Source organism: Rhinatrema bivittatum, chromosome 5 (genome assembly GCF_901001135.1).
Source record: "Rhinatrema bivittatum chromosome 5, aRhiBiv1.1, whole genome shotgun sequence".
Classification (NCBI taxonomy): Eukaryota; Metazoa; Chordata; class Amphibia; order Gymnophiona; family Rhinatrematidae; genus Rhinatrema; species Rhinatrema bivittatum.
In genome coordinates this window covers 229,037,354-229,055,037 of record NC_042619.1, presented here as the reverse complement: position 1 = coordinate 229,055,037, position 17,684 = coordinate 229,037,354, and the positions used below count along the sequence as shown (strand labels likewise).

The following is a 17,684-nucleotide window of genomic DNA, read 5'->3' as shown; positions in this document are numbered from 1 at the left end:
ATCTGCATGAACCTAAATTATATGACAATTTAGAGAAATGTGCCTTTCATCAAGAACAATTACCGATTATGGGATATATGATTTCCCAAACTGGGTTATGGATGGATCCAAAAATACTCAAGTCAATCATGGATTGGGCTTCAACCAGTGGACCTCAAGGTATTACAATGTTTTTTTGGGATTTTCTAATTATTACCGTCAATTCATCCATGGATATTCCTCATTGACAGCTCCACTTATGACCTTAACCCAAAAAGGGGCCGAAATACGTAATTGGACCCCAGAAGCAATTCAAGCCTTCCAACAATTAAAGAGAGAATTCGTCAAGGATCCCTGTTTGCAACATCTGGATCCTACCATTGTCGAAGTGGATGTTTCCTCTGTAGGAGTCGGAGCGATTCTTTTACAACCAGATGCAGCTGGGAAATTAATTACCTGTGCTTATTTCGCAAAAACATTTTCTCCTACCGAAAAAAATTATTCCATAGATGATGGAGAGCTTCTTGCCATTAAGCTAGCATTAGAAGAATAGTGTCTTCTTCTGGAGTGAGCCAAACACACCATTATGATCTACACCAACCATAATAATTTGCATATCTTTCTTATGCCCAATGACTAAATCCCCAACAAGCCCGATGGGCTCTATTTTATAGTTGTTTTGACTTTAATTTACGCTTTCGCCCAGCAGAGAAAGATCAACGGGCAGACACTCTATCCAGAAGTTTTTATAATGATGAAACCCCTGACTTACCTCAATTCATTATAGATCCAGCTCAAATCATGGTTGCCTCTATTTTCACGGTTCCGGTGGGGAAAACGGTTGTCCCTAAATGTTTGCGGGAACAAATCCTCCAATGGGCCCATGATTCTTGTCTTGCAGGACTTCAACCAACGAAGGAACTTCTCTCCCAACATTATTGGTGGCCGTAATGGGAGAGTGACACCAGATGATATGTGGAATCCTGTCCTACATGTGCAGCCCACAAAAATCCCTGAACTCGACCGTGGGGTTTACTTCAACTGCTACCAGTCCCTGAGAAACCCTAGACCCACATCACCACTGACTTCATTAAGGATCTACCCTCTTCGAAAGGAAACAATACGATTTGGATAGTGGTTGACCGTTTTTCAAGGATGGCCCATTTTGTTGCTCTCCCTGGACTATCATCTGCACCAGAGTTGGCGCAATTGTTTGTTCAGCATGTCTTTCAACTTCATGGACTTCCTCATCACATCTTTTCTGATAGAGGAGTTCAGTTTACTGCACATTATTGGAAGGTCCTTTGTAAGAAATTTGGAATTCAACTTGATTTTTCCTCAGCTTATCATCCTCAGTCTAATGGACTATTATGTTATGTGAACCAGCATCAGGACGATTGTCCGCCTTACGTTTATGGGCTGAGATTTGTCACAATAATCATGTTAATCAGGCCACAGGGACATCACCCTTTAATCTGGTCTTCGGATGACATCCTCGTGTACCACTGCCTGTTGCTACAACGTCGTCATGCCCAGCTGTCAATCTCACTATTCGAATTATGGCAGAATACTCTTCAGCTTCTGGAGCGGGCTGTGGCTCGTGCTAAAAATCAGGCAGACAGGAAGCGACGACCAGCACCACTGTTTAATTCAGGAGAACTGGTATGGTTAAGTACTCGCAATCTCTGATTATGAATGCCCTCGTTAAAATTCTCTCCTCGATTTGTGGTACCGTTTCCAGTTGAGGGTCAAATAGGAAATGTCACATATAAACTTAGACTAGCCTGTACTCATCAAATTCACTGTTGTGGGTTTGACATGGTTGTGGACCCTTGGCTGCTATATCGATGACTCCTCCCACAGGGAGGGGCCCCGTGGGGAGATAAGGCAATAGGCTGACTCTACAGAAGCAACACAAGGAGAAAAGGAAGCTTTATTACACAGCAATAGAGCTATGCCCGTGGAGCGGGTAGCTCTCTTCAGCCAAGGAGATGTCTCCGGTGACAGTGTTCAGTCCAGGTACAGATGTAGGCAGTGCAGAGGAGGTCTCACCCGATGCTGGGAAGTGAGGGGTCCGGTAGTGGTCCGTGAAACGGGGTAGGCCGAGAACCCAGTCACAGATGATGTAGCCAGCAGTGGTAGATCTTGTAGTGGTCTGCGGAGTGGAGTATGCCCAAGAATCTGTTCTGTGATGAGACAGGCAGAGAAAGACTGAAGAGTGAGGGTATTCACAAGGCTGGAAATGCTATTGTAGAGCTGACCTTCGCAGCGCAAAGGTAGAGGCGATACAAGGCATGGAGCGTCGGTGCCAGGATGTCCATGAAGGAGCAGGTTGACCCAGGAAGTAGACAGGAGCGGGGCAAGGTCCTTGGGGAGTGAGTACCTCAGGTGTCCTGGTAGCTGTGGGTAACCCGGAGAGTAGATAAGAATGAAGCAAGACCCCGAGGAGCGGGTGCCTTGAGCGTCCTGACTGGAACAGCGAAACCCCATAGGGTAAGTAGGAGCGGAAAGGCCCCCGAGGTGCGGGTACCCAGAGCGTCCTTGGAAATCGGCATAACCCCGGAGGGTAGGAGCGAATACTCAGAGTGGAGCATCTCTGAAGACTTGAAATTAGCTGGACCGGAATCCTTGCTAACTCGTAGCTGGATTGGAGATCAGAGGCCAAGTACCCGGAGGTAGTGACATCATGCGCTGGGAACGCCCCCGAGGTTCCCTCCACAACGTATTCAAAAGAGAGTGCGGCGCGCGCGCGCGCACATGCCCTAGGAGGTCTCAGTGCAAGCATGGTGAACGCAATCGCCCATGCCGGTCCTGGGACATCGGAGAGGTCAGCGAGGTGAGGCGGAGGCAGCCATCTTGCCCAGAGGAGAGGAAAGAGAAAGAAAAGAGGTGAGACAGAGAGGGCGCAGCCGTCTGTGACTGATGGGCACAACATTCATTATGTATTTCATGTATCTCTCCTTAAGCCTGCAATTCTGGCCAACTAGGAAGCCGAAACAATCTTCACCTACAATATTTGATGATGACAGTCAGTATGAAGTAGATGAGATCTTAGATGCTAGGAAAGGAAGAAAAGAACTACAATATCTGATCTCCTAGAAAGGTTATGGCCCGGAGGAAAACTCTTGGGAGCCCTACAGTAATATTCAAGATCCTCAACTTATTCATCAACGCTTTCCATTTAAGCCCAGGCCTAGGAGGCAGGAGAAGGGACATTGCGGGGGAGGAACTGTTACAAAACGACCTGAGCCTTGCCTGTCCATAGCGTTTCCATGATGCGGTGATGGCTACCATCGGCGACGGCAGTAGCAGCTTCTTCTGAGAGGAGTGCATCATGAAGCATGTTCCGTTTTGGCCCCTCCTTCACGCCATGCTGAATGTCCCCGCCGGAAGTCTCTGTGGAAGAAATCAGGGGCAATCAGCATTTAAGTGGCACCTTCTTGCAGTTCTTCGCCTCAGCAACAGGTCTGGTGAGTAGGTGCTTTGCTGCTTCTATTGGATTGTGCTGATTGTCCTGCTCCTAGTGTTCCCTTCGCTCCCTGGTCCTGTCTTGTGAGTTCCTCTTGTGTGTGAGTTCTGTCCTTGGGCTTCCTTTCACTGCTTTGACCCCTTGCTGGATTCTGGACTTGGATTCCTTTCACTGCTTTGACCCCTTGCTGGATTCTGGATTGTTTGCTGCCTGCCTCGACCCCTTGCTGGATTCTGGACTTGGATTGTTTGCTGCCTGTTCTGACACTCTGTCTGATGAGACTGGTTACCGCTTGTTCAACTCTGGTCATTGACCATTCATCAACTGTCTCCACTTCATTCTCCATTTCAAGATAAGACTGTTAGTTTCTTCTACTGGATCCACAAAAATTGTAACATGAGCTTTGTGATGTATCAGCCTCTGATATGAAGGTCCTATAAATACTTCTAGATACAGTTTAAGTGCACAATTTGGGAAAAGGTGTCACATTGTTGGGAGGTTTCAGAAAATAAAAAAGATAATGGGTGGAACTTTGTTTTTGTTTGGTATCACTACAGTTTCCACTTTCGGACTGTGTGGGGTTAAGTCAATATATGTACATTAAATGTTGATGGTGTGCATGCCCCAATTAAGTGTAAGGAGAAATTACTACTTACCTGATAATTTCCTTTCCTTTTGTGAAGGGGAGGTCAGTTCCGACGAGTGGGTTATGCATCTCTGCCAGCAGATGGAGATGAAGCAAAAGCTGACGTCACAGCCATATAGTCCTGCCCCGACTTCAGCCCGCCACTATTCCCTGGAAAAGCCAAACTGTGGACAAACTGGTTATACTTGATATAGAAGAGCAGGAATTATACTCTGCATAGCTTGCCCTAAGAAATACTAACCATAAATTCAAACACTGCAGCCGAAGGTGGGTCTGGGATTGACCTACCCTTCACTAAAGGAAAAGAAATTATCAGGTATATAGTAATTTCTCCTTCCTTAGCATTGGTTACGTCAATCCATATGAGTGGGATGTACCAAAGTTAATCTCAAAAGAGTGGGAGGCTGCCAGTGGTGCAGACAATACCACCTGCAAAAAGGCGGTGTCCTCCCTAGCCCTAATATCCAAATGGTAATGCTTGGAGAAGGAGACCAAAGATGACTATGTCACTACTCAGCAAATTTCAACAGGCGACAACAAACGAAGTTTCGACCATGATTCTGCCTGAACCCATGTGGAATGTTGTCTAATCTGTCTCTGTAAGGCAACTTCAGCAGCCACCTAAGCTGTCGTAACTACTTCCTTAACCCAGTGGGCAATCATTGCCTGCATTGCTGGAGCTCCTTACTTACCTCCACCATGGAGCACAAATAGGCGATCATATTTCTGAACAGCCTTAGTCATCACCTAACATTGCTGTAAAAGACGCTTGATGATGACACAACGCACGGTACTCACCTTCATCTCTGTCCCTGTCACCGCATCCAGAGTCATACGGAGAAGGCTCATGGCAGGAAATAGCCTGCAGCTCAGGGACCCGACGTGCCGATTAGATTACTACCAGAAAACCTGTCTTCAGGGTAAGCAACCACAAGGAAAGAGTACACAGTAGAAGAAAAGTTGGACCTGCCAAAAACTCGATGACCAATTTAAGGTCCACAGAGGCACCGGAAACCGCAACAGGGAGTAAATATGTTTAACTGCCTGCAAGAAATGGGACACATCCAGATGGGAAGACAAAGGTAATCCAATGCCTCTTCCCCTATAAAAAGCCAGGGCTACAACTTGAACCTTCAAGGTGCTAAGGGCCAAACCCTTAAGCAAGCCATCCTGTAATAATTCCAAAATCAAAATACCTCACTCAGAACACCAGTCCTCAAGACCTTCCAAACTCTAACCTAGGCTAGAGAAGTAGAAAATTTCCAGGCCCGAAGAAAAGTGGAAATTACAGCGGCAAAAAACCCCGCTTCAACAACCGAGCCCTTTCAATGGCCAAACCCGTAAGACAGAATTGACCCAGATCCTCTTGCAGAATGAGCCCTTGATGTAAAGGTCCGTCCAAAATGATAGTCCAAGGGGACTGCCACCAGAAGTCTCTGGAGATTGGCGTACTACAGCCTTCGAACCCAATCTGGAACCAGTAAAAGGACAATGTTGGTTTGACTTGTAAACCTTCTGGACCAGACTGCCGATTAGAGGCCAGGGGGAAACTCATACAGCAGTTAAATTTGCCACATTAAAAAGTGTTTTGGGTAATTTTCTGCATCAGGAGCTAAAAGCTAAGAGTCTCATCTACATGGAATTTACATGTGATGGGCTCTTGGCTACGCATTTGTTTGGGTGAGTGTTTTGGATGCTCTAATCTCCTTATTGCATTGGGTGCTAGTCTAGAGTGTCCAAAACACGTGTCCAACCGTGTGTAAAGCTGTACACTAGGCTAAGCGCAATATATTGCATTGGCTCCATAGAATGTAATGATAAATATCAGATTTCACCTACCCTGCTATGGGAAACTTGGGAAGGCCATTATGCAAGGATATGTGATAGCAAATGTAGGTAAGCAAAATAGGATATGCAATTCAGAACTTTAATAGGACAGCATGTAGGCACATTATCAACAGAGGATAAGAGGGCATGGGATACTGCAGGGGCTGCCCTGAATACTTTGCTGTTCCAGACAGCTAAGAAGTCGCTCAATTCCTTCACATATAAATAAATACACACATACCTTCAGGCCCGGATTTAGGCGTAGGCAAAGGAGATAACTGTATCCAGCACCAAATTCTGATAGATGCCAACGTGTTGCTGCTGCTGCTGCCACCATGAGAAGATGGCGACACTTTCAATTTCTTCCCAGTTCGGGAAGAACTTTGACTTAACTGAGTGAAGGGGTTTACACAGAAGCATGTGCTGCAGCAGGGCCTGTGAGCACATTTGTGCTGGTGTAAGAGCCCCACACTCAGTTTAGTTGACATTCTTGCTGCAGTGCAGACCGATTACGGAAGAAAATGAAAGAGATGGCAGGCCAGATGTGAGGAAGCTGAATGAGAGATGTAACCAGGGTTGCTAACCACTTGGAAATTTGCAGGTGCCATGAAGACATTCATGGTCCTTATCAGGGCCGCCATCAGGGCAGTATTCTTGGGCCTGCAGTATGGGGCCCCAGGATCTACTGTCACATATGGGGGCCCGCAGCCGCCAGGCGCGCTTGGGGGATGTATTAGTTCATGGCAAAGAGGCCCACTGAGGCTCTCTCCGACAGTCTGTCGCCCAGGGGCCTACTGAAACCTGGAGCCGGCCCTGGGTGCGGGCCCCAGAGAAGGGAGAGAATCAATGCTATGCGTGTCTTTTAGACACGCATAGCATTGATTTACAGAGCACCGCAGACAGAGACTCGTCCGCGCGCTCTGTCCTGCCAGCGTTCACTGTCTGACGCGGCTGTGACGTCACCGCCGCGTCAGACAGTATGCGCCGGCAAAGCGCGCGGGCTGTATGGGGCCTCAAAATTCCTGATGGCGGCCCTGGTCCTTATAAACAGATCCAGTTTTCTGCTGCTTTTTAAGAACAGTTGACAACACCTGACAGGGCCAGCTCTAGGCTAACCAAAGCCAGGTATGAAAACAGAAATTGCCCCCCTGGCACAGCATTTCCTCCTTTAACAGTGGTAGTGGCTCTGGCACAGTATACCATCACTCCCCCCACATTGCCCAGTATCCCCCTTTTTCTCTCCCACTAGCATTTTCTTCTCTCTCGCTCTCTTTTATTGCCCAGCAGCCTCCCCCTCTTTTTGTCACCTCACCTCTTCCTCCTCCCTGCTGGCTGATTTTTCACCTACCACCACAGACAGAAGCTTCCTTCCTCCTGCACAGCATCACGGAGTCTCCTGCTGGCAGACATCACAGGGACAGGGTGCAATGGCGCCCCCTTATGCATGACTATATGCATCAGTCGCACACCCCAAAAGCCAGCCCTCACGCCGCTCATTCAAACAGAAGCTACAGTTACAATTTTATATTGCAGAATCACATAAACATATTTAAATCTGGACCGGTGCGACCTATTAGGCGAACTAAGGGGGTGTCAACCATTAGGGGGTACCGAAGAGCAGCTGTGTGGGGCCGTGAACAGAGCCCATTCTGCTTGCAGCCCAGAGAAGCACACACTCAGCGCGTGCGAATGAGGGAGGGGTTGGGTCGAGACCGGGCCGGGGGGGGGGTGCAAGGCAGAAGGTTCGCCCAATAACCTTGCACCTGCCATGATTTCAGTTGATTCAAAAAGAGTACTATGTATCGGAATATTTTCCAATTTCATTTTTTTTTTTTTTACTGTACAAAAGTTCTGTAAACGCTTTTGAAAATAAGAACCTTTCCCGTTGAAATCAATGGGGGAAAGCGGAGTCCGAGCCGCTCCGTGACAACCACAAGATGGCCGCCGGTATGCCACGCTGGCAGGGGGCTCGGGTTACAGGAGCAGCCCCGCGTCTTTATGGTGGTGGGACTGTCTGTCCAGGGCTGCGAGCATGTCTTTGATTCGGGGGAGGACCGAGCTGGGTGTGGGGCGGGCGCGGTGCAGGAACTGACTCCTAGGAGAAAGCGGCGAGCGGGAGAAGTGCGAGCCCGGCAGCCTGGACCTGCGGAGGCTGCTGTTGCGCGACTGTAGCGCGTTATCTCGTTGCAGGATGCTTTTCTCGCTCAGGTAGCGGTCACGCCGGCTTGGGTCGCAGGAAGGCTGTGCCTAAGATTTAAAGCCACAATAAAACCTAGAACTGGCAGAGAAATGTGGAAGCATTTGAGACTAAGATGAGCAGTGTGCCTTTTCTTTTAGCTGTCGGGCAGTGACTTGAAAACTAAGGGCAGATGTATTGAGCATTTTTACCATCGATAAACACAAATTGGAACCCCGCCCCCGAATTTTAAATGTCATGAGGCTACAGAATTTATGCTAACAATAGTCAATTCCTTTAACTGTTTATCATAAGACTTTCTTAGGTGAATGCTCTCTAAAATGTACATATGCCTTTCTCAGAAGTCTTAATGTCATCCATAAGCGATTGTAATGCACGCTGTGGATGACTCATCAAGTTGTGGTGGGTTTTAACACAGAAAACTCGCGTTATTAGTGACTAGTACCCATTGAAGAAAATGGGATGTGTGGTAAGTGTGTATGTTCAGCATTTAAAACATTATTATGTTGTAGTGAGGCAGCTTCCAAGTGAATTGTCTATAGAAACTCTTGCATATGTCAAGGCTGGTGCTTTAATGAAGACTTTGGGCTTGGCATTCGCACATGACAAGTTTAAGCAAAATAAGATAAGCATTAGATTTTTTTTTTTATGGTACAGATTCATGGTTATGTGACCAGGGACCTTTTTGGGATATAATAAATATATGTATGCATTTCATACAGGTGTGTATCTATCTCTATTTATCTAAAAATATCTCTGTCTATAATAACATGTCATATTGTGTCAGACTAAGGATCCATCAAGCCCAGCATCCTGTTTCTGACTGTGGCCAATCCAGGCCACAAGTACCTGGCAAGTACTCAAAAACTAAGGGGCAGATTTTCAAAGGCCCGGCGGCGCGCATAAAGCCCTGGGATGCACGTATGTGATGGGGCTTTTCTGAATGGGCGGGTGGGGCGGTCTGGGAGGCGTGGCCGAGGTCTCCGGCACTTGGCTGGCGTGCGCAAGTTATGCCTGCCTCGAGGGCTCAGTGCACGCAATTTGCACTAGTGTGCACCCCCTTGCGTGCACTGACCCCTGATTTGATATCATGTGCGCGCATATTATAAAATCAGGTGTACATTTGTGTGTGCTGGGTTGCGCGCACAAATGTATGCCCGCGCGTATGATTTAAAATCTACCCCTAAGTCTATCCCATGCTACTGATGCTGGTAATAGCAGTGGCTATTTTCTAAGTCAGCTTGATTAATAACAGGTAATGCACTTCTCCTCCAAGAACTTATCCAAACCTTTTCTAAATCCAGCTACATTACCTGCACTAACCACATCCCTTGGCAACAGATTCCAGAATTTAGTTGTGCATTGAGTGAAAAAGAACTTTCTTCGATTAGTTTTAATGTGCTACATGCTAACTTCATGGAGTGCCCCCTAGTCCTTCTGTTATCCAAAAGAGTAAATAACCGATTCACATTTACCCGTTCTAGACCTAACATGATTTTAAACACCTCTATTATATCCCACCTCAGCCGTCTCTTCTCCAAGCTGAACAGTCCTAACCTCTTTAGTCTTTCCTTGTTAGGGGGGCTGTTCCATCCCCTTTATCATTTTGGTCGCCCTTCTCTGTACCTTCTCCGTCGCAAGTATATCTTTTTTGAGATGCGGCAACCAGAATTGTAGACAGTATTCAAGGTGTGCTCTCACCATGGAATGGTACAGAGGCTTTATGACATTTTCTGTTTTATTCACCATTCCCTTCCTAATAATTCCAAACATTCTGTATGCTTTTTTGATTGTTGAAGCACACTGAGCTGACAATTTCAATGTATTATCCACTATGATGCCTAGATCTCTTTCCTGGGTGGTAGCTCCTAAAATGGAATCTAACATTGTGTAACTACAGCATGGGTTATTTTTCCCTATGTGCAACACCTTGCACTTATCCACATTAAATTTCATCTGCCATTTGGATGCCCAATTTTCCAGTCTCACAAGGTTCTCCTGCAATTTATCACAATCCGCTTGTGATTTAACTACTCTGAATAATTTTGTATCATCTGAAAATTTGATTACCTCACTTGTTATATTCCTTTCCAGATCATTTATAAATATATTGAAAAGCATGGGTCCCGGTACAGATCTCTGAGGCACTCCACTGCCCGTCCCCCTCCACTGAGAATTGTCCATTTAATCCTACTCTCTGTTTCCTGTCTTTTAACCAGTTTGTAATCGAAAGGATATCACCACCTATCCCATTAATTTTTACTTTTCCTAGAGCCTCTCATGAGGAACTTTATCTAATGCCTTCTGAAAATCCAAATATACTACATCTACTGGTTCACCTTTATCTACATGTTTGTTAACCCCTTCAAAAAAGTGAAGCAGATTTGTGAAGCAAGACTTGCCTTGGTTCCTTCAGAACCCTGGGCCGTATGCCATCTGATTCAGGTGAATTACTACTCTTCAGTTTGTCAATTAGGCCTACCACATCTTCTAGGTATACCGTGATTTGGTTCAGTCCATCTGAATCATTACCCATGAAAACCTTCACTGGAACGGGTATCTCCCCAACATCTTCTTCAGTAAACACTGAAGCAAAGAAATCGTTTAATCTTTCTGTGATGGCCTTATCTTCTCTAAGTGCCCCTTTAACCCCTTGATCAGGTACGGTCCAACAGACTCCCTCACAGGCTTTCTGCTTTGAATATATTTTAAAAATTTTTTACTGTGAGCTTTTGCCTCTACAGCCAGCTTCTTTTCAAAGTCTCTCTTAGCCTATCTTATCAATGTCTTACATTTACCTTGCCAACGCTTATGCTTTATCCTATTTCCTTGCGGTACACCGCTTAAAACTGCTCTCTCTGCAGAGAGCGGTTTTAAGCGGTGTACCGCAAAGATCCATGTTGGGACCAGTCCTGTTCAATATCTTTGTGAGCGACATAACGGACGGGATACAAGGTAAGGTTTGTCTTTTTGCGGATGACACTAAGATCTGCAACAGAGTGGACATGCCGGAAGGAGTGGAGAGAATGAGACGGGATTTAAGGAAGCTGGAAGAGTGGTCGAAGATATGTCAGCTGAGATTCAATGCCAAGAAGTGCAGAGTCATGCATATGGGGAGTGGAAATCCGAATGAACTGTATTCGATGGGGGGAGAAAGGCTGATGTGCACGGAGCAGGAGAGAGACCTTGGGGTGATTGTTTCGCAGACTTCAGATCATTAGACACTATGTGACAAGGCGATCTTGTGGTCGCCCTTCTCTGTACCTTCTCCATCGCAATTATATCTTTTTTGAGATGCGGCGACCAGAATTGTACACAGTATTCAAGGTGCGGTCTCACCATGGAGCGATACAGAGGCATTATGACATTTTCCATTTTATTCACCATTCCCTTTCTAATAATTCCCATCATTCTGTTTGCTTTTTTGACTGCCGCAGCACACTGAACCGACGATTTCAATGTGTTATCCACTATGACACCTAGATCTCTTTCTTGGGTTGTAGCACCTAATATGGACTTAGGAGAGATTGAAGAATCTAAATATGTACACCCTGGAGGAAAGGAGGAGCAGAGGTGACATGATACAGACTTTCAGATACTTGAAAGGTTTTAATGATCCAAAGACAACGACAAGACTTTTCCGTCGGAAAAAAATCAGCAGAACCAGGGGTCACGATTTGAAGCTCCAGGGAGGAAGACTCAGAACCAATGTCAGGAAGTATTTCTTCACGGAGAGGGTGGTGGATGCCTGGAATGCCCTTCCGGAAAAAGTGGTGAAGACCAGATCTGTGAAGGACTTCAAAGGGGCGTGGGATAAACACTGTGGATCCATAAAGTCTAGAGGACGTGAATGAAGAGTGGGTGGCTCGCGGGAATGATGGCTACTGCCTGGAGATAATACCCTTATTCAATAAACATACACATGGTTAATGCGACTCCAACATTGCTCTAAGCTTCAACGGCAAGAGGAAACATGGAAAAAGATTTGTATTCACAAAAAAAGTGGGGAGTAGCTTGCTTGTTATGGCGGTTACTACTCCAAACCAAATAAGCCTGGTACTTCACTTTCATTGCATATCCAGCATAACTCTCTGCTTCTACGGCAGGGGGGAAAGACTGATACTTCACACATATCTAGCATAGCTCTCTGCTTCAACGGCAGGGGAGAAAGTCAGATACTTCACTTTCAAAGCATATTCAGCATAACGCTCTGCTTCAATGCAGGGGGAATGAAGAAAAGTAGATCTATATACAGACAACAACCAACAAGGTCTGAATTATTTAGTCTGGGTAAACAAATAAGCATGGGTATAGCTTGCTTACTGCGGCGGTTACTACCCCTAACTAATTAAGCTAGATATTTCACTTAAAGAGCAGTGTTGGAACTGCCTCTACATTAATGTTGGGGGTGGAAGGGAAATAGAATCAAAAGGTTACTAAGAGCCAGGAGTAACAGATAAGTATGAGAAAAAAAAAGTGCAAAACTTGCTGGGCAGACTGGATGGGCCGTTTGGTCGTCTTCTGCCGTCATTTCTATGTTTCTATGTTTCTGTTGGATCCTTCTTCCAATTTTTGAATGAAGATCTTTTAGCTAAAATAGCCTCTTTCACCTCACCTTTTAACCATGCCAGTAATCTCCCATTATTACTGCACCATCAATTTCGTTAGCGTCCCTAATTTCTCTTAGCATTTGACTGTACATCTCACCATCTTGGCCAGGTGAACGGTAATATAGTCCCATCACTATACTCTTCCCCCAACCCAAGGGATTTCTACCCATAAAGATTCAATTGTGCATTTAATCTCATGCAGGATCTTTATCCTTTTGGACTCTATGCCACCCCGGACATAAAGCGCCACCCCGCCTCCCAGATGCTCCTCTCTGTCATTGTCATATAATTTGTACTCGGTATAGCACTGTTCCATTGGTTATCTTCCTTCCACCTTGTCTCTGAGATGCTAGTTAAGTCTATGTCATCAATCTCTGCTGACAAATCCAGAAAGTCTCTGAGGTGCTGCCTGCAAGGGATGGTCTGCAAACTACCCTTCAAATCCTACCCTAGGGCTTAAGCTAAAGACAGCTGGATGGTGGGGATCTACAGGGTCCCTACATATGGAACCCTGGAATTGGCAGTGTAAAAGGTTAACAAAAGCTCCCTTTCTTTTCTTTTTTTTTTTTTTTTAATAGAAGGAAGTGTTTAAGTGGATAAGAAATTATTTGCTTTCTATGCCAGTCAGTGGGGAAGAAATGGTGCACATAGTACAGTGGGATTCCACAAATGCATATCAGCTTCTGTTCAATAAAACTAGGAGATGTATGGTAAATTCCTATCTCCGGATATTTGGCTGTTTCTGTGGCTCAGGAATTTCACTGAACCAAGGTCCGAAGGTCCTGATAGAGGAAGGACACTGGTGCATGGCTGACAACATCCTTTTGCTTTCATTGATTGAGACCTGGTACAGTTTAGCCAATCTGGAGACCTGTTTGCCACTTGTCATTTTGGTATATTTTTAATATTTGGATGATGCTATGAAGGACAGTATGCTAGATCAAATTGTTCTCAACCTGGTCCTCAGGACCTGCCCAGTCAGTATGGTTTTCACGATATTTACAATGAATGTGCAGTGTTTTTTCATTGTGTGTAAATTTATATCGTGCATAATCATTGAACTCAATGAATCAAAAAAGCCTAGTTTCTCTGTGCATTGTTCAACATTGTCAAACAATTCACCAGTTCCCCCGCCAGTTGTAAATCGATCAAAACTGATTATGATCTACCTGCTTGTGAAGGCTTTCTAGATTATTTTACCACCAAAATTAACTATTTGTCTGAGATGTTTAATATGGTTCTCAGACAGTATACCTGCATACCACAAACAAGCACACACCATGCTGGAAGACCTCTGGAATGATTTTCATCAGTCAGTTTCTGACGCCATGGCCAAACTCAATCCCTCTTACTGCCCTCTGAATACCTGCAATAATACAATAGTGAAGCAGCCTGAGAGACTTTATCACCATCACTCACCTCCATTATCAATGCTTCATTAGAGCAAGATTTCATCCCTTCCTTGTTTAAAAAAAAAAAAAAAGTGTCACTCTGAGCCTGCCAACTTGAGTCTATATCAAACCTGCCAATTATCACTAAACTTCTAGAAAACATGGTTTTGCAACAACTCTGAGCTGTCTGGAAAGCAAGAGATATTAGACCCCTGTCAGTTTGGGTTCAGGAAAACTTTGAGCTCTGAGCTTCTCATAATATTACTTGATGCATTTAGATGAGGTCTCGATTCTGGCTGCAGCTACATTCTTGTGTTGTTGGACATCTTATCTGCCTTCGACACCATTGACCACAGTTTACCACAGTTTACTACTATACCACTTGAAAAGTGTGGCTTGTCTGATACAGTAGTGACCTGGTTTGAATCAAACTTATCTGACCAGTTGTTCTAGATCAGAATCGGAGACAAATGTTCACAGTGGGCCCACGTGAAGACCGGTGTCCCACGGGGCTCCGCATTATAATCAATTTTAACATCTCGCCCTGATATGTCGTGTTCTAGCCAGTCTCTGCAAAGGATATAAAATCTATGCAGATGATGTCCAGCTCCTCATTGGAGTCCAATCCAGCAGGTCGGTCACTCAAAGACTATTTAAAATATGTATGCTCACTTTAAAAAATGGCTATTCCACAACAAGGTATCATTAAACCTTACTAAAACTGAATTTATCTTGATCCGAAGACCCCCATTGAAAATTCAACCTTCTGCTATCTCAGTTGCTAATGTTGTTATATTCCTAGCTGTATAAAGATACTTTGTTTTTGGATTGACTCTCATCTTTTCTTTTGTTCTCACATCAAATCGGTCACAACGGTAGGTTTTTACAAGTTACGTGTCCTGTCCGGTATGAAACATCTTCTCAAAGTACCTGATTTCCGTGCCAAGGTTCAGGCTTCCATCTTAGCTTTGGTTGATTATTGTAATTCCATCTCTCCAAGTCTTGCTGGACCTGCACTAAGATCTCTGTATTGAGAAATGCTGCCACCAAATTATATCTCGGGGAAATAGCCGAAGAGACCATATCACTCCAGTACTCATTGATTTGCTTCCAGCAACATATATGGTATAAGATTGCCACTATCACATTCAAATTGATCAATTTGAATGAAATACCCTGGGCAAACGACTTTTATTAAAAATGTATCCGCCCACAAGAGCATTGAGATCATCGCAAAGGGGGTTACTTGATGTCCCATCGGTCAAGAGCATTGAGATCATCGCAAAGGGGGCTACTTGATGTCCCATCGGTCAAACAAGCTTGTCCTGGTGACACGCTTGACTCTGCCTTCTTTGCTGCAGCACTAACCCTTTGGAACTCCTTTCTGGAGACACTGTATTTAGTGACTTGTCCAAAACATTCAAATCGCTCTATAAACATTTATTTAAGTTAGCTTGCTCATGAACAGTTAGTTTGCCCTGGGTGCCTAATAGCCTTTGTTTTTCAAAATTTCTACAAGATCTTGCATGGATGTTTTGTGTTTGTTTTATGTAAAATTCTATTATGTATATTACAGTATGTATTTCGCTTAGTGCCAAATTTTAATAAAGATAAAGATTATGGATATCCTGACAACCTGAATGGCTGGATGGGACCAGAGGACAAGAGTCTTGTGATAGCAAAGTTCTGGGCATAGAACATGCAGCTGGTACAAAAGTTTGAATGCAGCATTTTAACTCTGAGTACTAAAGATGAAAGCAACTTTTGGATTTCTTTCTTGTCTGATTTATGATGAGCTTGAGGATCTCCATTTTATTTCCAGATTTCGTGCAGCATGGAAGACGCCATATGTTTTGGGAAGGTCATTGACAGCGGAGACTAGTGGATCACAGTCGAAAGAGAGTTTTCCAGATATGACTGAAGGTAACAGAATGTCATTTACTTCTCAGCAGATTATAGCGCTGAGGTAGATTTTAAAAACATACGGGCGCGCGTACTTTTGTTCGCGCACCAGGCGCGAACAAAAGTACATTGTAATTTATAAGATACGCGCATATCTTATAAAATCCGGGGTTGGCGCGCGCAAGGGGGTGCACATTTGTGCAACTTGTGCGCGCCGAGCCCTGCGCGCGCTGCCCGTTCCCTTCCCCTACCTAACCCCCCCCCCCCCCCCCCGGCCCTATCTAGACCCCCCCACCTTTATTGGAGAAGTTACTACTGCCTCCGGGCAGTAGTAACATGCGCGCACCAGTGCGGCAGGCCCCGACACAGGCCGCTATGTCGGGGCACTCGGCCACGCCCCCTACTGCCCCTTTTTGCAAGCCCTGGGACATACGCGCATCCTGGGGCTTGTGCGCGCCGCCGAGCCTATGCAAAATAGGCTCGGCGCGCGCAGGGGGGGTTTGGGGTAGGTTTTCGGGGGGTACGCGCGTACCCCTTTGAAAATCTACCCCTAAGTGTGTCAAGACTTTGTGATGAAATGCTTGATTTTATTGACCCGCTGGCTGGAAGAGATTGGCATGCGCATACTGCGCAATGATGGATATGATAGTGAACTAATTTGTGGAATTTTGTCATGGCGTACTAGCAAGATAGAGCTTGATTTTGTTTTGAACCGTATAGGTCCAAGTCAATGCAATATGCGTTCATGTATACAGTTTAAATTTGACCACAAGATAGTGACATAAGATGTTACAGCATCATCTTGAAATGGTATACCATTTGATATTGGATTATATAAATCTTGAGGTCCAAATTCAGACACAGTCCGGATAGCAAAGTTAGTCATTTAATCTTCTCCAGCTAACTTTGGAGGCATATAGAATAGGGCAACCACACTATTTAACATAGCTGGCTATCTTAAATGCAGCTGGCTAACCTTAGGATAGGTCTTTGGCCTGACAAGATTTAGCTGACTAAGTCATCTGGCTGTCTCTGAATATTGGAGTTAGCTGGTTAACTTAGTCACCTAACTCAGCTCCTCTCAGTTATGCCCCTAATTTATCTGGCTAAATTCTAGCCACCTAACTTATTAGCTAGCTAGAATTTAGCTGGATATGTGCTTTTGAATATGGACCTCCTTGTTTTCAAGAAAGAAGGTGTACATCATGGTTTGCTTGAGAAGAATGACTGGTATGGTTTGGGTTCAACATGTAAAAAATAAAAAAAAAAGGGACAGGAAGCATTGGTATCGACAATCAACAAATATCAAAAGAAAAACATTTGTTTGCCAGGTGTGGTCAAAAGTTATGCGATAACTGCTATAATTCAGTTTTGAAGTGAAAGGACAAGAAAGCAGTCTTATCTAAAACATTTATTGTTCTTTTCTTTCTTGTTTTCAGTTTAATAACACATTTGTGTTTGTTTTATCCTTACAGGGCATTTACCCATCCATGTAAAGGATGGTATGTGGTAATAACAGTTGGCATGCTTCTAATATTTAAGCTAAACTGCAAGCTTCCTTTCTTTGGCTCGCTTAAGGGGGTCCAAGAACATCAATGTTCAGCACCCCAAGCTCTGCCTAACATTTCTGGCGATCAGCTCTTAATAATTTAACTCAGATCAC

General features: G+C 44.8%; 1 protein-coding gene across 6 annotated transcripts in view; it reads left to right on the top strand.

Moving 5' to 3' along the window:
- The window catches only part of ACOT9 (acyl-CoA thioesterase 9), a 139,177-nt gene that overhangs the window by 14,659 nt on the left and 106,834 nt on the right, over positions 1-17,684 (top strand). Inside the window, exons 1-3 of one of the 6 annotated variants that reach the window (XM_029603406.1) lie at positions 7,963-8,129; positions 15,942-16,042; positions 17,497-17,523. In XM_029603406.1, coding sequence (XP_029459266.1) covers positions 8,113-8,129; positions 15,942-16,042; positions 17,497-17,523 — 145 coding nt within the window. In that variant the 5' untranslated portion in view covers positions 7,963-8,112. Of the gene's footprint in view, positions 1-7,962; positions 8,130-8,568; positions 8,588-15,941; positions 16,043-17,496; positions 17,524-17,684 lie in introns of those variants that run through there. The other 5 variants (XM_029603404.1, XM_029603407.1, XM_029603405.1 and 2 more) reach the window with 5 other exon arrangements.